The 23,064-nt window shown below is 38.0% G+C and overlaps 1 protein-coding gene across 1 annotated transcript in view; it reads left to right on the forward strand.

Moving 5' to 3' along the window:
* Window positions 1–23,064, forward strand: part of Col25a1 (collagen type XXV alpha 1 chain) — a 400,930-nt gene that overhangs the window by 307,878 nt on the left and 69,988 nt on the right. The window contains exons 11-12 of the mRNA XM_048333577.1: window positions 12,391–12,417; window positions 14,771–14,815. Coding sequence (XP_048189534.1) covers window positions 12,391–12,417; window positions 14,771–14,815 — 72 coding nt within the window. The remainder of the gene's footprint in view (window positions 1–12,390; window positions 12,418–14,770; window positions 14,816–23,064) is intronic.

Below are 23,064 nucleotides of genomic sequence, written 5' to 3' on the forward strand. Positions count from 1 at the left end.
TTGGAACTTAAATAAATTTTTTTTCATCTAAGTAAAAACAGACCCACTGTCTGATAAAACAAAGGGCTGACCACAACTGGAGGTGCTCAGATAGTATATTTCGGCACAAGTCAATTCTAGCTCTTCAGAAATTGAAATTGGCGTGTGTGTGTGTGTGTGTGTGTGTGTGTGTGTGTGTGTGTGTGTGTGTGAGAGAGAGAGAGAGAAAATTTTGTGTGCTGGTATCAGGACTTGAACTCAGGGCCTCACATTGTCATGGGTTTGGTTGGCTTGACTCACGGCTGGTAACTCTGCCACTAGAGGCACACCCCTAGTGTGGCATTTTTCGGTTACTTGATTGAAGATCAAGTCTCAAGGAGTTTTCTGCTCAGACTGGCTTTGAACCACTGTTTTCAGATCTCAGCCTCCTGAATGACTAGGATTACAGGCATGAACTACCAACTTACCACCTAGTTTAAAATAGTATTTTGAAGGTATCTTTCCTTCAGATATTCTGTTACTTCTTTCCTTTACAAATGCAAAAGTTCTTAAAAAAACATGAAAGATATATGGTATTTTTTAAATATGCCATTGTATATCATTAAATTATATTTTGGCTCAAAGTGTCTGTATTTAAGGTTTTATAGGTCTACTTTCCCTATTCTGCAGTATTTTACGTTCCTTTCTCCTAAGAGTATGTAAACTTTATAATATGTGCATTCACCATATTGTGAATTATAAAAATGCTAAAATGTTTGTTCAATGGGCTTTGATGATAACTGAGAATTCAGATCAGGGAAAAATAACTGTCCATTCAGGTGAAGTTTGGACTCATGTCTGAAGAATTTATAAATACTTATAAGTATGTTTAGTTTTGCTTGTAAACATAATTTATTCCACTTGGGTCAAGTGACAGTAGTGCCTTTGTAAACATTATTTAATACTCTGAGCAGTGTGAAATTGCTTATGTGTCATTTGCAATCATGAGAAGTATTATAGGCTTGCTTTACATATCTCCAGCTGGCCTTTGCTTCTGGACACCCATTTGATAGAACTCACCATTGTACTTAATTGATCTTTGATTTGCTCATTATCTTGGTCAGTACTTGGCTGACATTAGAAACAATAGAAGACTCATCTTCCTAGATTGGTTCTAGTCAGAAAGAAAACTCCCCCAAACTTCTAAATCACAAAAAAAGGAAGAAAATCATCTTAGCATGGTTATTTGAATAGATCTTGGGGATGAAATCCTGTTTGGCAAAACCACCAGAGGTGCACCCTGCCTGCTAGGGTAACTTAGCAACCATTCAAATTCTTTATTTTCTGCACTTAATCAGATTGGCTGTGAAGTACATAAAAATGCCACTCCAGCCAAGCCCTCCACCTCCTCAGTGCCTTTGCGTGCTTTCCCAATGAACCACAAGGGCTTAGAGTGCAGTCTCCTTTCTAAGGCACCATCTCAGTGTCCTTACTGCTGCCCAGCTCAGAGGAGTTGTGTTGAGGCCCATGAACCCAGACTTCTTTAGAATGATCCAGAGGTCTTGTTAATATAGTGGGTAACACAAAGGACTTTTCCTTTGAAGCTAGTGTTCTTAGAAACAACATAGAGGAAGCATTTTCAACAGTGACTTAGAAGCCTGATTATGCTATATAAGTGCAGAAAGATCATCTCAAAGACTTGAACAGGTGACCCATAGTCTCCCATTGTGTCATTTGGCATTTCTTCATGACCTCTAGGGTACAACTTGGTTCTGTAGTTAGCTCCCTTTTACACTGGCTCCAGCTAAAGTTATAAAACAAACAAATGAAAAAAAGACCTTCTATATAATACTGGACATATTATGACATTAGACTTTAGATTGCTCATCCAAAGAAAATGGTGAGACAAGGATATGAGCTTCCAACTGTAAGGGCCTGTCACCTTGCTTTGTTTGTGTTATGAATGCACAGGTGCATATTATATTTGTCTATTGTATATATCCTGCAAATAAGTACATGAAATGGACAGTCATATTTTAGGTTTGAAAGGAAGAAAACTTTAAACAGGACAAGAAGTTATAGTCACACTATGTGGCTGTTTTTTAAGTCAGGTAGAAGAGTTTCTTCCAAAAAAATATAGAAAGTGTCTATCACTTCACCAATAAAAATACAGCATCCTGATTCACGGGGCCAGGGTTGTAAAGTAGGTAATGGCAGAACTGGGCTAGAATCCGATTGTAGGCTGGTGTACATTGTAGTTTAAATGCACACTCTGCAATACAGTACTTTCTAACTGCATGTTACTACTTCAATTGCAGTTTCAATTAATTGAAATTTACTTTGCTACAAATTGCAAGAATTGGTAGTAACCATATATGATGAATGGTTAGCCTAGGACTAGAAAAATATGGTATGTTTCCACCATTCTACATATTCCCTTACACACACAGAAAGATAGTCTAACATATACTCACATACACACATATCCTATGGCATATAATATATAATGATATATAAAACATAACATGTAGTATTATATCATATATAAAATAATCATATATCATATAATACATGTATATCTTAAATTTAAGACTTTGTGAGGATCATAGAATATTTCCGTTCTAAGGGCTAACACTTCTCAGCATTATTAAAAGGAAAAGCACTTACATTGTACTGGCTAGAAATATTTTTAACTGAGTGTCAAGTGGGTAATAGGCCTCTCTGAATCATAAATCTTTTTCCTTTATGGTATGCAAAGGAAGTATATGTAATCACAGAGGGCTAGGAACTAGTTAATTTTTATTTCTTTTGGGATCATTTCCATTTGGGATTCAGCATTAAGAAACAAATGTTTAGAAGGAACTGAGTGAGCTAATTTCAGTTGTAGATATCTGATGAAAGGTGATACAAAGCCTTTGTTTTGGAACCTGATTGAAACATGGATTCTTAAATACCTCACTCTGTCTTTAATCTGCCAGTGGTGTTTAATGCTCAAATATTTAATTCTGGGCTCTGGTTTGCTCAAGTGGTGAGAAAGATGTATTACCCCTTTAATTTCCTGAGCTTTAAGAGACCTCCCTTCAAAAGGTTATGGACCCAGGATTTTGGAATATACCAATAAATGAATCATCCTGGTTTAATATTTCCCTCCAGTGTCAACACGTGAGACAGGGAGGTCAGAAAGAATTTGCCCGTTTATTAAAAAAATGATTACTCTATTTGTGAAAAATTGCATACCAGGCCATCTTATTAATGGACTCCAGGTTTTAAAGGAATGTTTTCAAATAATAGGAATTTCAGAGCAGTGGCACTGAAACCCAAACTGGGGACTCTTTCCAGTGGTGGAATTATGGTAGTTTGAAAAGTACACTAAAGGTGGAGATCTGAACAACAATTTTAAATTCATTTTCTCTTTTTTGTGCAAGTATTGGAGTTTGAACTCACGGTCTCACATTCTTAGTTTTTACATTCATATCTGGTACTCCTTCACTTGAGCCATGCCTCCAGTTCTGGCTTTTTGCTGGTTAATTGGAAGTATGACTCATATTTGTCTTCCTGGGCTTACATTAAACCTTAATTCTCAGATCTCAGCCTCCTGAGTAGTCAGAATTATAGACATGAACCACTAGTGCCTCATCCTTTCTTTTCTCTTCATATGCTTTATAGTTTTCTGATGTGTTGACCAAGTTAATATCTTTCAAAAAGTTGTAATTAAAGTCAGTTGCATATTTTCCATTGAGATACTCTGGCACTAATGCTTTGCGATTATATTTTACACACCTTTGTTCTTCTCAATGGAACTGGAAAACCTCTTTGTTTTTTTGTTTTGTTGTTGTTGTTTCTGGCTTGCCTATCTTTTATTAAGTCATTTAAATACTGTTAACTCTAAAAGGAAATCATTTTCAATGGCATAAGAGTTGAGAGCTGTTATCTATTCCTTCCAGATGGACCACCTCATATTTGCCCCCTGTGGCTTTTTTAATACATTGTTATTACAGAAGCTGGTTGTGCATTCTTGTATCCAGCAATGACCGACAGCTTTCAGAGCTTCAGATTTTACTGTTAGCCATCAGGGACAGAACAGGAACTGTGTCCGCTCCCTACATCATTCCCTAATAGCAGGCAACCAGAACTTGCCTTAAAACACCTCCCAGGAGACATCCTAGAGACCATCATTTAGAAAAGGCTGTATCCTGTTTAAGTAATTAATACCTCCATCAAATCTGTACTAGCATCAGTAGTGTCAGAAAAATTCATTAATTTTTTTTTCCATGCTGTTCCATGATCTATTGAGGAAAAAGCCTTTAAGAGTGCTGTCTGAACTGGAATGCACAGCCAATGCATTAGCATCATGAAATCATCTAATCCTTACCTCCATGTTGGGAAGATGAACTTGAATTGGTGATTTCATCTGTTATTTGCATAGTGACTTTCAGAGACCTCAGGCTGATCTGCATAGACACAACTCAGTAGCCATGATCTTTATGCTTTCCAGTTCTCTAGAAACCATGAATTTCATTCCTTCCTCTAGGTGGAATTCAGTAGCTCCAATAGTCAGGATTCTGTTATAATAAATAAGTCATATTAGAATGACTCAAGTGAACAAAAAGGTTAAAAAAAAGTTTCTATTCCTATCTAGAGTGATATAAAAAGGAAAACTAGGGGCTGGGAATGTGGCCTAGTGGTAAAGTGTTTGCCTTGCATACATGAAGGCCTTAGTTCGATTCCTCAGCACCACCTATATGGAAAAATCCAAAAATGGCGCTGTGGCTCAAGTGGTAGAGTGCTAGCCTTGAGCAAAATGAAGCCAGGGTCAGTGCTCAGGTCCTGAATTAAAGCCCCAGGCCAAAAAAAAAAAAAAGAAGAAAAGAAAAGAAAACTAGACTTTATGTATTCCTTTAGTTGTTATTATTAAATTTTTTTTGCCAGTCCTGGGGATTGAACTCAGGGCCTGGGCACTGAGGGTGCTCAAGTCCAGCACCCTTTCACTTGACCCACAGCACCACTTTTCTGAGTTTGAGATAAGAGTTTCATGAACTTTCCTGCCCAGGCTGGCTTTGAACTGTGATCCTCAGATCTCAGCCTCCTGAATAGCTAGGATACTCCTATTATTTTTTTTTATCATACTCACTCTAAACACATTATGCTTACAAGGCCCTGCTAGGCCATTTAAATACTTTTACATCCAATTCCCCTTATCCTTAGAACTCACCTGTGGCCTCCTTGGTGATCTTTGAGCACTCATGTTTCTAGTTGTCAGCCTATGCACCTGCTCAGTCCTCTCCTGGAGGATTCTTCCCCCTTCTGTATTCACTCAGTCTGCTTGACCCCTCTCAGATCTTTTAAGAGGATCACAGTGCCCCTCACCAGCACCGTCCCCATTCTAAAGTACCTGTACATCTGCTTCTTCTGTTCCCTGTCCCCTCTTTGAGCACTTGCCACTTGATACACTTTGACCCTGGATTTATTTTCTCCATTCACTGGAACATAATGTCAAGGTAGGCATGTAGTATTGTTTGTGTATTGATGACAGCCAATGGCCTCTTAACTACTTAGTGAACAAAGAAATGGTTAAACTCATTGTGACTCACTGAGCAATAGCCAAGTGCCAGCTTTTGTGCATAATAAAAGGTGTCAAGAGTATATGTAGAAATAAGCCTGAAAATATTATACAATAACATTGGAAAATTCCATGAAAAAGTATTATCATGGGGTGCTTTGGAGACCTCCTCCTCCCCACCACACACACAGGCAGGGTCACTTACAGAAAAGCAGGAGACAGGATGAGACAAAAGGTCCCTTTTTGCAAGAGCCAGCTGAAGGTGTTGAAATGTGGAGGCCTGGCTTCTGGGATAAACGTTCCACTATCACCGGTCTAGGGTCTTCTCAAAGCTACAGAAAGGCAGCAGATGACATTTAAACCAAGTATGAACCTGCTAGCATTTGAGAAGCTCACCCAGGCAGCATTGTACAGAAGGACTGCAGGAAACTAAAAGCAGATAGGCCATGGGATGGAGGGTGCCTGATGTGGGTAAAGAGGGTTTGAACAGGGGCTGGGGTGAGGCTGGGACAGGTGGACTAGAAAGAGATCCTGGCACAACTGCTGTGCTCAGAGCTGAGGAGGAAAGGATCACTCTCTGGCCTGGATTCACATGCTTCCAGTAAAGATAATCACCAACACGGGAAATATCATACTTCAGATTATTTGCTTACTATGTGCTGAATATCATATGTAAGTTTTAGAAATGGTGTCCAGAAGGAATGGTGGAAACAGGAAAGAAAAGCAGGTGTATTGAGCATTCCTTCCTTGCTTACAAGTTTCTGTGTGGCTTTCTGTGGGTTTTTTTTTTGGCAGATCATGACATTTTTGATGTCGAGCTTTAAGTGCACATTAGTGATATTGTAATCCATACTTTAAGCCCTTCAATATTTTTTCTCTTTACTCTGCACCAATGAATCCTATGTCTATCTCATCCAAACCTGTATTGAGATGGAGATATTTTATACTCATTCTAGTTGACAAAAGAGAGATAGAGAGAGAGAGAGAGAGAGAGAGAGAGAGAGAGAGAGAGAGAGAGAGAGAGAGAGAGAGAGAGAGAAAGAATCAACCCTGGGGCTGGGGATATGGCCTAGTGGCAAGAGTGCTTGCCTCGTATACATGAGGCCCTGGGTTCAATTCCCCAGCACCACATATACAGAAAATGGCCAGAAGTGGCGCTGTGGCTCAAGTGGCAGAGTGCTATCCTTGAGCAAAAAGAAGCCAGGGACAGTGCTCAGGCCCTGAGTCCAAGCCCCAGGACTGGCAAAAAAAAAAAAAGAATCAACCCTGGAGCTGGAGGTAGTAGGCTGTCAGCCAATGAGCAAAAGCATAGATACTGAGTTTCAGTCCCAGTCTTCAACAACAACAACTGTGTGTGTGTATGAATACATATGTATGTATATATATATGACATTTCTAAAGTTCAACTGAATGAAATACAGCTTACTATATTGAAAGTCTACATATTGCAATTTTCTAATATTCAGATGTGTAGACAGAAATTATTTGTAAAAAGCTAGGAAAAAGTGAGGGAAGGGGTGACATTGTCCCCAAAGAAATGTACTCTTTGCCTGACTTATTGTAACCCTTCTGTGCATCTCCTTTAGAATAGCAGTTAAAAATATTTACAAAAAAATAATAATCACAGTGAAACTTGAGTCAGGCTGATGCCAGTGATAAGCCAATGAATCTTGAAACCTGTGCACTAAATAAACCTCTTCTCTTTATTAAGAAATGCAGAAAAAGAAAAATTTAAAAATTAGATAATTTCCATCTTGGTTGTATACAAAGTATTTGCAAGTTGAAAATACGTATGCTTGCCAAGAAAGAGAGGTGCACCTCACTGATTGGTAAAACTGGACTAAAGGAATTATAAATGCTGAGAGGACTGCTTGATCCAGACTTACTGAATCATGGTGAAATTAATTTAGAAGTCTTGAAGTACTAGAACTTTAATTTGAGGAATAAGAAAAAGCATTAGTTTCACTAGTGAATAATGAAATTATAACATTCTGCATCCAAGCCATTTGTAGACTTGAAAGCATAAGTTTAAGAAGAGATAAATTAATGTATGGTTCTGTGATATTTCCCCATTAAATTTAACTGCCACAATGTCACAGATATAGACTTGTATTATTAAAATTTAAGGATAGAAATACTTAAGACACATACATATAAGAAAAATAACTGGGGCACATGAATGTTTGTGTTGTATGTCTGTGTGTGGATATGTATATGTATGTACTTAGTCAAATGTGCGTCTATGCCTTGTATTCAAATCAACAATATCCCAGTTCCCTCCTTAGCTGTGTTATCAGTTTTCTTATCAATGATACAAAGAGATAGCTAGCTGACAATCTATTTTTTTAAATAATTGAATTTTTTATTACTTGTTTTTACATTTTTTTCTTTATTGTCAAAGTGAAGTACAGAGGGGTTACAGTTTCATATGAAAGGCAATGAGTACATTTCTTATCCAACTTGTTACTTCCTCCCTCATTTTTTGCCTCCCGCCTCCCCCCTCCCCCTTTCCCTCTCCCACCCATGAGTTGTACAGTTGTTTACACCAAATGTTTTTGTAAGTATTGCTTTTGGAATGGTTTGTCTTTTTACCCTTTGTCTCTCGATTTTGGTATTTCCTTTCCCTTCCCTAGTTCTAATACACATATATACAGTATCCAGGGTACTAAGACTGGATACAGTGATTGCAGGTATATTCATTATATAACTCAAGGAAAGAATACAGCTCTGAAAAGTACATTTGCATAATACATTTTCAACTGCTGTGAAAGCTTCTTATTTAGCAGAAAAGATGATAGAAAAATAGGTAAAGATGACCCAATCCCAATGGAGGATAAGTCAGAAATTGCCTACAATGAAGAAATGCAGTCTGATCACCAAAGTTAGACTCTAGCTTTGCAGTGAGGCAATACACATTGGGACCAGAGCCTGTTGCCTGGCAGACAAGCACTTCATCACTTGAGCTCTTTTTTTTTTTTTTGCTTGTGATTTGTTTGTAAGATGGCTAACTTTACCCTACCTGACTTTGACTTGGCATCCTTTTGCTTTTATCTCTTAAGTAGTGGAGATTGTAAGGTTTGTACCACCATGTCTGGCTTTAGAAATTAAGTTTTTATAATGTTATTAAGATTAATGTTAGAGTTCAAATACTTCTTCAAAACAACCAGTCCAACGCTTCTAATATAGTTTACTGTATGTTCATATGGTACATATTTCTTGGTGACTTAGATTAGAAAGTTTATGGGAGGATTTAAGAGCCACAGGTAGGCCCAAATTTTGGCTAGAAAGAACTGCTGAAAGTTGGGGGCAAATGTTTACTCCAAGCGATCAATATGAATTCATGTTGTTTAAATTTTTATTTTAAAAATATTAGAAAATGCCTTTGATTTAAATGTGACTTTCTTATTGTGGTGGGTGAGAATCTATTTTTGATAGCAGAATGATGAGTAAGCCATTAGATACCTAGTCACAACTTAAAATTCATGTTAATTCTTAAAAACTGCTTTAATTTTGGTAGTGTTTAAAATACAACATTGATTTTATAAAAGTGAAGGAGAAACCGTTTTTCAGCTTTCCTAAATACCACATTAAAACAGGCCTGTAATTAGTGGATTTCAGAGTTGCGATTAGTCTTTGTAAATCTCTTGATTTGATAAGATTGTACAAGAGAAACCAAGTTAGAAAACATCAGATACTTTACTCCCCAGCCAAAATATTTGATGCAAAATTTGCTTTTATTTTTAGTTGGCATGTTCTCTTCCAGCGTTTACATATCAATGTAATGAAATTCCCAATTTTAGTGAGCAACATTTTTTTCAAGTGGCAAAGTTAGGTTGGTGGTGGGAAAGAAACTTGGTGACTTGAGCATATGCGTGCTCAGTCTAAACATTGAATTAATGTACCTCTTGTTATGCGGTTTCCTCTCTAACATCATCAACATGTTAACGAGGGAAATGCTCTAGAGACCCTGGAGAAAATGGAATCCAAGCCAATGATCAAACTGGAGTCTTCATTCTCAGATCTCCTATCAGCACGCCCTCTCAGGTTCTGCCCTCACTTGCATTAACATTTACTTTCCAAACAATTTACCCCAGTGAGGAAATGATTAAACATGTTTACATACCGCGGGGAAGGAGCAGTGGGAAAGGGAAGGCTCTGATATGGATGCCAGCCGTAATTGATTGGAAAGCGTCCCAGGGGACCAAGGCCAGGATGGATTCCAGAATACCGGATGAACTGGCCTTGGATAAGAGCAGAGAGAGACTCCTCTTCCTCTCACGGAGGAAAGGGGGTCCACGTGGGCTTGGGTTGATGAGAGAGAGGATGTGGAGGGAATCTGCACCTGATAATCCCTATGTTCTCTGCACAATCTAAACCAGAAGAAACCAGACTTTTAAAGAGAGGAAGTAATATGGGTAGGGAAATGTCCAGCCATAGTTATAGAAGTAACAAGTTCCCAACCCCCCCCCCAAAAAAAATGTTGATTGGTTGCTAGAATGAATCAAATCAAAGTTTATAAAGGTTGTATTGTGCTGTGTGCTTTCAATCATGAAAGACTGATTGCAGAAGGAAAATATTCTTCTTAGAAGGATTATTGTAAAATGACTGGGTATATGTACCACATTTTCTTGATCCATTCATCTACTGAGGGGCATCTGGGTTGGTATCAAAAAGAATGGCATGGCCCCATTCCTAAGGAAATGGAAAGACTTGGAAAAAAATCATAGTAAGTGAAGTGAGCTAGACCCAAAGTAACAGACTCTGGTTTCCCTCTTTGGCAATAATTAGTAGACATCTAGGATAGTTCTAGCAGATGATCACAATAGCTCAATAGCTATGTACATATGAACACATAAGATGATGCTAAGTGAAATGAATTCCATGTTTTGGAAATAAGTGGTTTATCATTATTGTTATTTTCAACATACCACACAAAATTATGCTCTTTTCTTTTGTCTTTCTTCCCCATGGTTTTACCCCTATTGTCACTGTAACTGATTTTGGTACCCTGGGTAATGTATATATGTTTATCAGAACTAGGGAAGGGGAACACTAAAATGGTGAGACAAAGGATAAAAGGCAAACCAGTGCAACAGCAATACTCACAAGACAACATGCTGTAAACCAACTGCACAACTTGCAGGGGGCGGGGGAGTGAGGTGGGAAGGTGGGAGAAAAACAAGGGAGGAGGAAACAAGTTTGATAAGAAGTGTACTCACTGCCTTACATATGAAACTGTAACCCCCTCTGTACATTACTTTGACAATAAATAGTTTTTTGAAAAATGACTGGGAACAAATTCTCCAAATGTTCTTCAACAGTGTGTATTTTTAATTAAAAAAATTTTAAAGTGGCCAATGGCCAGCTTTCACTAATGATCACTTTCATGTTTATTTTTTCATTTCTTAGCTTTTTTTTTTCCTGAAAGCTGGAGCTGTACCACTTGAGCCACAGCTCCACTCTCCAGCTTTTTGGTGGTTAATGAGGGATAAAAGTCTCATGACCTTCCCTGCCAGGCTGTCTTCAAACAACAGTCCTCAGATCTCAGCCTCCAGAGTCACTAGAATTATAGGTGTGAGACCCTGGCATCAGGCTATTGTAGTGTTTTATATAATGATACAGAGTATAAATGTAAGATGCTGATGGATTGAGATGATACACGTGGAAAATAAACTTGCTATTAGTTCAGGGTAAAGGACTAGAGAGCTTTTCTATGAAGTGGTGACATCTATAACTTCACTAACACATACCAAAAGAAAATGTGCTTTTGAAAGAACTTAAGTATTTTTTAAATAGACTCAAAAAATTGGAAATACAATCAGATCTCTTTGTGTTCCTTTCCATTGCCCCCATGCTTATGCATTGCTTGAATCAAGCCAACAGAATCCTGACACTTTGTGGTTGAAAGCTGCTTCACTTCAGAACTGTTACATTTGCATTTTCTATGTAAATATTGCCATTCATCTCATGAAGTGCAGTGTTCTGCTGTATAGACCCATGTCACAACCTGGGCACTGGTAGCCTCCACTCCCCGCTTCCCGGGCACACTTGAGGTGCCACGCCTGGCTTGGGTCTCCTCTAGTTTGTAAACATGCTTTTGTGCAGGTCAATGGACCCCATCTCCTAAGAGGAAACTAGAACGAAACATGCTTCTTTGTCTTGCACAGTAATTCCCTCTGTAAATCTGCTTAGTGAAGTTTTGTAGATGTAGGAATTCAATGTGGTCCTGACCATTTGCTGGGAAACTGTGTTATGTTTTTTGTGCGGGGAGGGGGGGGTGTCCTATTCTTTTGTCTGATTTTGTGTACATGCATGTCAGTACTGGGTCTTGTACTCAGGGCCTCTTGCTCTTGCTTGGCTTTTTCTGCTCAAAGCTGGTGCTTTAACACTTGAACCACAGCCCCCTCCAACTTTTTGCCAGTTAATTGGAGGTAAGAATCTGCCTCTTGATTATCTCCTCTAGATTACACCTAAGATTTGTCTGGCTGGACTGGCTTCAAACGTCAATCCTCAGATCTCACTCTCCTGAGTAGCTATGGTGACAGGCATGAACCACCAACGCCAGACCTACATTGTTTTAAGTGCTTCTAGCAACACTACCTCTAGCCCTCCAAATGACATTGGTGAGATAGATTCGCAGATTAGTTAAACAGATGTACTGCAATAGCAAACATTCCTTTTCTGTAATTGAAAAATTAAATCCTACTAGATATGTTTAATGGTCTTTAAAAAGGAAGCAAATAGGAAAGCAGATTCATTTTGTACTGTCAGCATATTTCTTAATAGTATAATAAATAAGGCAGCTGTGATTGGTCACTTAGAATGAAATGGCAATAACTTGATGCTAATTGAATTTTTGTTTTTGTCTTTAGGGTCCACTGGGGCCTCCAGGACAAAAGGTACAGTATAAAACAGTATTGAGAAGGTAATTATGTCACCCTTGCCCAATGGCAAGTGCAAGAGTAGGGATAGAATTAGCTATGATAAGCCATGCTGAAGCTCTTAGTCTTGATGTCTAAAAATACACTCCATATAATGCAGTTATACTTCTAATCTATTATGAAATATGCATAAACCCAGAGCAGACTCTTTATCTACCCAGTGCTTAAGGTACTGACATTTTAAACCAAATACTAATAAAATATGTGGCTGAACTAAAAATGTAAAGGATCAGGAAACATTGCAAAATAATTGCTGACCTTGGCCAAACATGAAATTGCCAAATGATCACAAGTCTGGCCAGCACAAAGGATGCCTTTGTTGTTTGGTTTGCTGCATTGTTTGACTAATACGTATACCTCCTAATTAAGATAACCCAAAAAGTGACTTGGGGACAGTTATTTCAGTGTTATTCACAGTCATCTGAACTGACTGTCACATTGTGATGAGAAAGACCAGGAGCTCTAAAATGACACTAGTAGCAATGTGAGATTTTATATATCTCACATGTATATATATACCTCATATATATAACATATGTTATAGATACTTCATATAAAATTATATGTCATATAATTATCATATAAAATTATGTCATATAATTATATATAATATTATATACACATATGTATGGAAGGTAGATGGCTCTTTGTCAAAAAATATTGCTGAGTCCCCATTCCCAGCTAACCTGCCATTTTGTCAGAGAGAGAGAGAGAGGATATTTAACCCACAAAAAATTAAAACAATTGCCTTCCAACAGGTGGCAAAGTGATTATTCTTTATCTTTGGAATCCATCAAAGATAGAGCCTGGGCATATGGCATCTGTTGAAACATAATCCTACAAAGCGAGTGCAGGAACACTTTGTCCCTCACAATAATGTCTCTATTAAGCATAGTGTGAAATTGTAAAGCTACCCTAATCCACATTGGACCAGGATAAAATTACCACGCCAAGCTTGGGGAAGTACTTTAATGACCCACGCTATAGAATCGCCAGCACACCACGGAACTTCCCATCTCATTTTTAATAGACTGCTTTATCATTTAGGCTTTACTGTTACTATTTTTAATTCTCAATTATTATAAAAGAAATGTAATATTCTGCTAAGAAAACAATACGTTTTTCTGGACAAAAAATGATGTGTGTGCCAGTAGTGGGGCTGGAACTCAGAGACTCAGTCTTGCTTAGCCTTTTTGCTCAAGGCTGGCACTATAATACTTGAGCCACAGCTCTAATTTCAAGATATATATGTGTGTGTGTGTGTGTGTGTGTGTGTGTGTGTGTGTATACTGAGATATATATGTATACATATATATATATACACTGAAATATATACATTGATATAGAGAGAGTTTAAATCACGAGCCTCACTTTTGCTAGGCTGGCACATTATGGCTGACGCATGCCTTCAGCTCTGGTTTTTGCTGATGATTGATTGAGATAGGCCCTTACTTTCTGCCAGTGAGTGCACCTGGCCTGCAACCCAGGTGCTCCTTGAGGCTTCCTGTAGTTGCGAGGGTGAGCGGTACATGCTACCACATCCAGCTGCTCTCTGTGGAGATGGAGTCCCGCAAACCTTTCAGCCAGGACCAGCCTGGAGCTGTTATCTGCCTGAACTCAGCTTCCCAAGTACCTAGGATTATAGTTGGAACCACCCACAATGGGCTCACAATTAGCTTTCTTATTCTCAGTGCTCACCCCTTCCACATCCAGCCATTTACATTCAGCACAGTCCACACGTGTGCCCATGTTTATGTGTACACATATCTTCAGTTGTTAAAGGGAACCTGACCGGGAAGCTGTGGTGCTCCTGGCTAAGTGTGTTAACATATATGATATCTTTTTGAGTCTGTCCCAAAAGACATATTTGTCACTCACATGGCTTAAATATACTCACCGTCGGTCCAGAAAGAAAGTCCAGAAATTATCATTTGTTTCGTTTCCTTAAATTTGTGATATTCAAGAATTACTACTACTGGTAGTCTTTTTCCCAGGGAGGGCTAAGGTTATTTATTTCTTGACAATAAAATTTAGAGCATGAGGCCTTCTGATAGATATGGATCTTGATGTATGATATGAAATTCTTTACAAATTATATGAGGATTAAGTGGATAGTTGGGAAAAGTTTAAATTTTGACTCTGTACTTTAAGGAAGCTGTAAACATGTATGTGAACACCGTGGATAGAATGTGAAATGTAGATGTTCTAGCAAGGTAACGTTATAGCTGACATAACTAACAAAATGTAAATTTCGAATCAAAATGTCTCATGATTATGATGATCAACCTGGTGTAATCGTGTGACTCTTTAGGGTTCCATTGGAGCACCTGGAATTCCAGGGATGAATGGAGAAAAGGTGAGTTCTGTCCAACTTAAGATTTCCTATATAAGTTGCAAAGCATTCACGTCACAAAATTATTCTAGTCAATGATAGCAAGTTTATAGGCTTATATTATATGCTATCTGCTTTTGAAATACAAAAAGATCAAATGAGCTTGGATTTCTAAAGATAAATTACTCAAAAACCCTAAAACTTTTCCATTTCAAGTAGTGGATGTGTCATATTTCAGTATGTTTCATGTGTGATTCAACCATACCTTTTTCATTTTTGAAGGATGATGATGCAGGGAAGATGCTATATTTGACATTTGTTATGATGAAGAAAATCGACCCGATTTTATCCTGGTTATGGTTACAACAAATGTGTATTTAATTTCTTTCACTAGTGAAAGTGATTTCCAGAGAGGGAACCTGGTCAAGCCTTCTGAACACAAAAGCAAGTTATTTTCAGTGTTAAGGAAACATAGGAATTAAATAGACTTGCCAAATTCTAGTGCTGCTGTTTTGTTGAACTGCTAATAAATAGGGCCTTGCTCTTAAAAGTTCTGCGACTCTACTCATCTTCCAAGAGCATTCTCGACCAAATTCTGAAATCACGTAAATCACGTGGATGCCATCCTTACTGAGAAAGGGAATTGTCATGACCTCTCCATCTGGATCTTTTCTTCTCTGCCAGTATGACATAACCCCAGTCTTCAAATGATTCCCTCCTCTCCCCCCCCCCCGACTGTACGAATGAACTGGGGCACAGTCCTTGAATTCTCTGCTCTCAGTTTCCTCCTGTGTAAGAGGGAGACAATAGCAGTTCATCGCTGATAGAGGGGTGAATAGGTAGGAAGCTTTTTTAACAGTGCTTGCTATTATGGTTACATTGTTCTTTCGTTTCACTTTGGTGAAATTCTGAAAATGGGATTAATCTTTGTTTCAAAAGATTTATTTTTTTCCAGAATCATTCAAATCCCAAATGAAATTAATGTTCTTAATTAAGGCTCATAGCATCATTAGTCTCCAAACCAAACACTGCACCCTTATCCTTAGCAAATCATTTCCACATTGTAAAATGAACCTCTTTTTACTTCATAAGCCTGATCAGAATTGAAGATGAGCTTTCTCTTTATAACACCTCAGATCACAGAGGGAAATAGACACAAAAAGTTTAAAGTATATTGATCTTAAGATGGATTTGAAAATTGCCGAACATTGGTTAAAAAAAAAAAGAAAAGAAAACCTTGTATCCCTAAGGTTACTGCTTTATATTTCTTCCTTTCTTTTTGTCTGTCTTTTTATTGGCTTTGAGACAATCATGAAAAAGTATAGAATGCTTTAACCTGAAACAAAAAAGCTTTGAAACTGTCACACATACTTTCTTGAGGACAGAGTATTCTTCATTTTTGCAAGGAATTATGAAATTTCCTCAGCAAGGGAAAAAAGTGGTATTTTCTTGCCCTCATCACCAAGTTTAAAGTAGATGTCAAGGATATACACAGATAACATATGCAGTTTTACGTTTTGTTATATATTCTTGTGGCACTTTAAATGTTTTCTCTCAAACAGATGGAAACAGTAATTTCACATTTTTATGAAGACTTAAGCAAAATATCACTTGAGCCAAAGATGTTCAGGGACACCACCCATACCCTGAGTTCAAGCCCCAGAACCAGCACACAAAAAGGAACAGGGCATCAAACTCCAGTTCCTTGTGGCAGTATAGCCTTTGGAGGGTGAAGTGTCAGGGGGAGGCAGCAAAGTGCATCTTCCCCCAGTGAGAGACAGAGAAGTCATTTTCTGGGCACAGTACTTGACCTTTCTAAGGCTCCACTATAGAAGAGCTAAATCTTCTGATGTTAACTAAACACAGCAACTAGGTGAGCAGAGAGGCTCAATGAAGTTAATCTAATACCTATCACCATAGTATCATGCTTTAAGTCTCAGTAAATGAGCCCTGAGCTTACACTCAGGGAACAGAATTCATCACAGGAAGGAAACAGAGTTATACAATAAGATAGAATATAGCTGTCCTTCCTGGCCCCTGTCCAGCCTGCAGCCTTCCCCCCTTGCATTGTGTGGACGGGATAGCATGTCAGTACTATCGATACAGGAAGGAGAACGACCCAATTATGCTTATTTCAGCAGCACAGTCTCAGTGGGGTAGCATCTCCAATTCTGAGGCTGGGTAACCTGAGCTCTCTGAAGGGCTCCTTTCCTCTCCTGGGTCTGAGGGAGGCACATCTGAGAAAGGGGCTAAGTGTGTGTGTCTAAGCCTTCCAGATAGAGAAGTCCACTAAAGGTCACCCAGGGCACAAATTCCTAGACAACAAGCTTCTAGCATCCTCTGTTCCTGAGGCACAAAGTTGTTTTTCCACAATTTTGATTTGCATCCCTTCGCCAAAGAAATTAGAAATTAGAGCAAATATAATGGAAAGCCATACCTTTAAAAAGGCAATATTGCTTCTTTTTCCCTAGATAATTATATTGGACACAAAATAAGTTTTGTAATTCTCTTGAATAGATCCTATTAAAAACCCTGTGTATGTTTTTTTACATGCACACACACATAAATGGGGAGATCTGTATATGAATACACTTGTTGATCTAGCCTACATCAGACATGATGGACAAATGTGGTGTATTTAAGGTAGTTTGTGATGGAATCATCCTTAAACTTAAGAATTCCTTAGACGAAGATATAGAAGCTTTACAATTTGATAGAATATTGATATGTCAATTCTTTAAAATTAAATCTCTGAATAGGCACTGTTCATAACCCTGGTTTTTTCCCCTTTCTACACTTTCATCTTAACTAGCAGCTGTAAGAGAAAAATATCAAGATGACAAATTATTTCATTCACAGTTAGAGCTAAGTCCAAATGTCACAGGAGATCTGGGGACAAACAAATGGTACATAAGAATTTCAGTTCATGCAGCTCTGAGTTTATGTCCTGTCTCTTTGTTACTATAAAAATAGTGCCAATAATTTTCAGAATTAAAAAGAACTATGTTGATTGTGCAAGCTAGAATTTGCCTGGAGATCATAGAGATTTTGTGGGTCATACAGATTCTTTCCAAAGCAAAATAATAATTATAGTAATAATAAATACCAAATGATCTTGTTTCATGTATTTTTTCCAGTGCTTTTCTAGGATTTTTAAGCTTCAAAATATATTATAAATTAAAAATGATGTTACTGTGTGATTTTAATCCATCCTAGGTAGCCATGTGATTTTTAAGTAGCATTAAATATTAATTAGTTGATAATTACGATATTTGGAATTCCTTTTATCTCTTACACATGTCTTATGGTGCTTTGCTGACACTAATTTCACAGCATACTTCTCCTGGCATTTTTATTGTAAGTATATTTAAAGAGCAGATAAATTGAAGCTCTCAGTCTCCAAAGGTCAAGCACTGATTCCAGTCCGCATACTGAGCTAGCCACTGAACCCAGTATTTCTTATGGCTGATTTACTCCTTGTAACCACTCAACACAATGGCTTTTTTTCCCTTTGCTGTCCTGAGTATCATTTTAAGAGTTTGAAGTCAGGAGGGGAGCTGGTTGGTAGTGCATGCTTAGCATGTGAAAGGGTTGGGGTTTGATTCCCAGCACAACTACGTGCACCCTTGTGCACACTCATGTGCTTGTGTGCACACACAGTGTATACTAAAAATATAGGGTAAGTTAAATTCCTGAACGATTTCAGCATGTCATAGGTCTGTTTGCTTTCTGGTTAGCTTAAATGTTCCTGAAGCAGAACTTACTCAATGATACATTACAATTTTCTTTTGTTATGGATTAGAAAAAGAATTTAGAGTAAAAGAATTCTATTGCCAAGGGTTCATCAGGCAGGTAGCAATTATCAAACATGAAACAGCATAGGTGGCATTAATTTATGATAAATCAAATTTCAACACTTTCTTTCATCTCTTCCCAGTGTAGAAGATGGAAGTTGTATATAAAAACATGGCTAAAATTATTCGACACTTATTAAGTAGCAGGCATTACCATTAGCTCCTGACATCCCCGTGGAATCCTGTCAAATGAATGCTGCGACAATCTTCATTTCATAAATGAGGAAACTGAGGCACAGAGAGGCTTTTCTGCTTAGGATGATTCACATGTTCTTGGACAGAATAGAGCTTCCACGTCAAGATCAACTGCCAGTGTATTGTAGAGCTTCAGAGTGTGGATTCACCAGCCAAAACCCTGGCTTTGCTGCTCAGTATTTAAAGAAAATTGGACAAGAATGCCTTCTCTGTAACTTGGTTTCCTCATTTGCCAAACAGATACTATAAATATTTACTTACAGGTTTAATCAGGGGGAAAAAAATGTGGAGACAGTAATACATGTAATCGCCTATTAAAAGACGAGACTGCTTTCCTCTGATTCCAGTTCCTCCTGGGGAGTCCAGGGAAATGCTAGTAAGAAGTATTATCTCATTGTGCTCTTCACTGACCTTTGGAATTTATTCCAGTGGAACACAGCCCTCTAAAATATCTATTAATAATTGAGTACATTTTTCTTTCCGTGAGGAAAAAAAGTGTGCAAACTATATATAGATTTTATTAAGAACTCTAGGAAATGTCATTAGCTGGGTTATAAAACATATACACACAGATACATAAAGTAGATGTATTTTCAAGGGGATGTTCTATTGCAAGGTCTAAAACTTAGCAAAGCCAGATGTCAACATAAAGGCACTTCTTCAAGTTATAGAAACTTCAAAGTCCAGCACGGATGTCAGTTTCTGCTCCGCATTGCCAGGCAACTAAACCTCATCCCTAAGATCCCAGTTGCCTCCATCCCTTCATCTCCTTCTGTGATGCTGCTTTTGTCCCAGTTCCTGCTCCCCTCTGAGTTGTCAAGGGGGCTGCCAGTCACCCCTGGAGTTTCCTCCCCTCCTATCCACATTCACAGAGTGAATTCAGACACCCACAACCCTTTGGAGACACAGGTCACCCCTCCCTCATCCCCTTGCTAGGGGAATGTCAGATATCCATTGCTTACTGTGGCTAAAAATTCTTTTCTAGCATCCTAAGTCTAATCAAAAGCTGCAGTGAGCACTAATGGTCCAATTTAGGGGAGATCCGTGGAATACAAGGGAGTCGGACTACTGTGGTTAGCCCTTTCCCCAGTTCTAAGAAACTCTTTCACTTCATCCGACTCCCTTCATCGAGTCTGATACTTTGTGTCCCTAAATCATAAGCTTTTATTCCTAATCCTTTTCCCCCACCGAACACATGCAGAGGAAAACTTTTTTTCCCATGTACAGAAAAGACCATCACTCTGCAGGCACATGTGCTCTGGCTTGTTTGAGCTGACTCTTAGGGCCTTTCAAAGTTTTATTCTGAAAGGAAATGGTGCATCGTATTTCCATTGGATACAAACAAGCAATGCCCTTCACCTAAGCTTCCTTTATCCATCTTGGGGTATCAACCTTCTCTTGAAGTGTGGAGTTCGCAGGGTCAAGGGGACATGCCTGCTCAGAATTTGTTCTCCACCTTTTACAATCCAGTCCTAGCTATTCGTGTTGTCCTATGGATATTTTTGCTGTTAGGTGAGTGAATTAAAGTCTCACAGATGCCCATAGCTGCTTGATATTGGTCCTTTGAATTGTAGAGTATTTCATCTTGAGTATTCCTGTCACACAAACTTGACAAACTCGCTTTGAGCAAAGATAAAATGTCCTATAGATCCCTAATCTAACTTTTTTTTTGGCAAGTCCTGGGGCTTGAACTCAGGGCCTGGGCACTATCCCTGAGCACCTTTTGCTCAAGGCTAGCACTCCACCACTTAAGCCACAGTGCCACTTCCCGCTTTTTATGTTTATGTGATACTGAGGAATTGAACCCAGGGCTTCATGCATGCTAGGCAAGCACTCTACCACTAAGCCACATTCCCAGCCCTCCCTAATCTAACTTTATGCATATTTGCCTTGATGCAACTTATTGGAATTAAGATGCTCTAAGCCATTTTTCCCCTTGTTTTCGTCCTCGCTATTCAGCCTAATGTTTTGTAACCACCTATTTAAATTAGAAACAGATGAGAAAATATTTAACTTGAAAGTGGGAAACAGAAAATTTAACAACAGAAATTTCTTATTTGTGCTTATTAAAATAGCCACCTAAAATTTAAACGGTGATATTCAAAGCTGATGAAGAGAGTGAAAAAGTAACACTAAACAGATGACTATAAAAGCAAATAAAATGTCAAACTCTTTCAGAAAGCAACTTAGAAACAATGCCATAAAATGTTTCCTGGGACTATAAAACAATCTTGAAGTTTTCATCATTAAAGAATCTTGCAGGGAAATGTGATTATATATCCTGAGGTGTTTATTTTCTTCTGTGTTTAATAGTAAAAATTGAAAACCTGAGTGTTAGACATGGGAAACTAATTCATCACATCTGACTTTGAGAGGGTAATCAAACTATTCACAAAGCTATATAAAGATTTTTTAAAAATCTAAACATCACGGTACATACTATGCTTACAGTTGCCTGGAACTCTGTGAGCATAGATAGATTATAAGACAACAGAGCAAATAAAATTATTATGCAATCAAAGAGGAAAAGGGATCAAGTCTTTGTCCCTCGCTATTCATATATTAAGGAGAATGTTAGACAGATACCTAAGCAACATTTCTCTTCTGCTTCAAATCTCAGCATGAATTTTGTCCAGTTCCAAGGGGCTTAAGCATTAAAGAAAAATAATTCTGGCTACCATGGTTATTCTTTGAAAGTCCAAACAAAGTTTGTATTGTTCCCTGGCAGCATCCCTTATTCGCATTAAAACCATGAGTTATGATATTAGTGCATCCTGTTATGGGCTGTTTCAAGAACACAGACTGAACGGTTCTTTTTTCTGGTTGCGGGTAAATGATAGTCCTGGTTCAGGGTATATTCTCTTTCCAAGTTCTCAGCCTTTGTTGTGTACACGTGGCTTATCAAGCTTTCCAAGCATGGCCAACATTATTCTCAGCCAATTATTTTGTCATCTTAACAACAACAAAAAATAGTGCAGGAGTTGCAGTTCGTGTGGCTTTATTATAGGAAGCAGAATTTTTTTCAGATGGTTAGGACCTTTGTGACAATTCAGGACAAGGAATGTAACAAAATATAATAATGCAATCATCCAGGAAGATCATTTTTGGGGTTTCAGACTAGGACTCAGTCTGATTTAGCGAACTTCCGCTAGCACTCAACTGAGCCACACCTCCAGCTCCCAGGAAGAACATTTGTACTGCAATAGACAGACAGTGGTCTAATGTGTCTAGTAACTATATATAAATTGTCTTTATGTGAGTTATGTTTAATTCACATCTTTCTTCTAGAAGGTTACTTATAAGTGGTAGTTTAACTGATTGATAATGAGATTAGAAATATTTCACCTACTTGCTTCAGATTTTTATATAGTCTAGATTCTTTCTTCATTCACTCAATAGTGAACAATGCATTTAGAATTTATTACCAAGCCAGACTGTGGCAGTTCAAATCTTGCCTACATTTGTGTAAATCTGGACAGATTAACTTTCTACATCTTAATTTCTTTACCTGTCAAATAGATACAAAGAATTCTTAGCCTTATTTAATAAATATAAGGGCCTTGGCCTTTGAGAAATATTATTTATATACATGTTGTCCAAGTTGAGAAAACAAATATAAAAATAACTCATTTCCTGCTCTTCAGGTGACTTACAAAACCTTCTTCCAAACCAATTAAGTTTCAGTGAACCTAAAACTTCTCTTCAAAAGAATAACAAAGGTTCTTTAAAAAAAACACTCAACTATGAAGCATCTTGTCTTCTCTCTGTGGAAAGAAGAAAGCTTTCCAGCAGTGGTAGTTAGGGTATTACAGATGTTTCTTAAATAAAAGGAAAGTTCTGTTGGATGTGACTTTGAGCCACTTAGAAGCATAATGGGACAAGATAACTTTCACTTCTGGGTCCTTTAATGGACTTTTCCCCCTCTCTTTGGAAAACAATCACTGATCCAGGTTCAAAATGACTAGTGCACATCTTTCTTAAAAAAAAAAAAAAGGAGCCATTTTCAACTTAATAGCCATAACCATTTTTCCCCTAAGCCTTATGAAAGACTCAAGATGGGAGCTTCAACTCGTTTTGCAATCCAATTGGAAAATGAAATCAAAACATTTATTTTGTACTTATTGTGACATCTATGTCTAAGTGTTCAAAGGTATGTTTTTGGAGATTCAGATAGCAAATATTTACTTGATTAGAGCTAACAGAGGAATATAATGACAGTCCATT

This window comes from Perognathus longimembris, chromosome 24 (genome assembly GCF_023159225.1).
Source record: "Perognathus longimembris pacificus isolate PPM17 chromosome 24, ASM2315922v1, whole genome shotgun sequence".
NCBI lineage: Eukaryota > Metazoa > Chordata > Mammalia > Rodentia > Heteromyidae > Perognathus > Perognathus longimembris.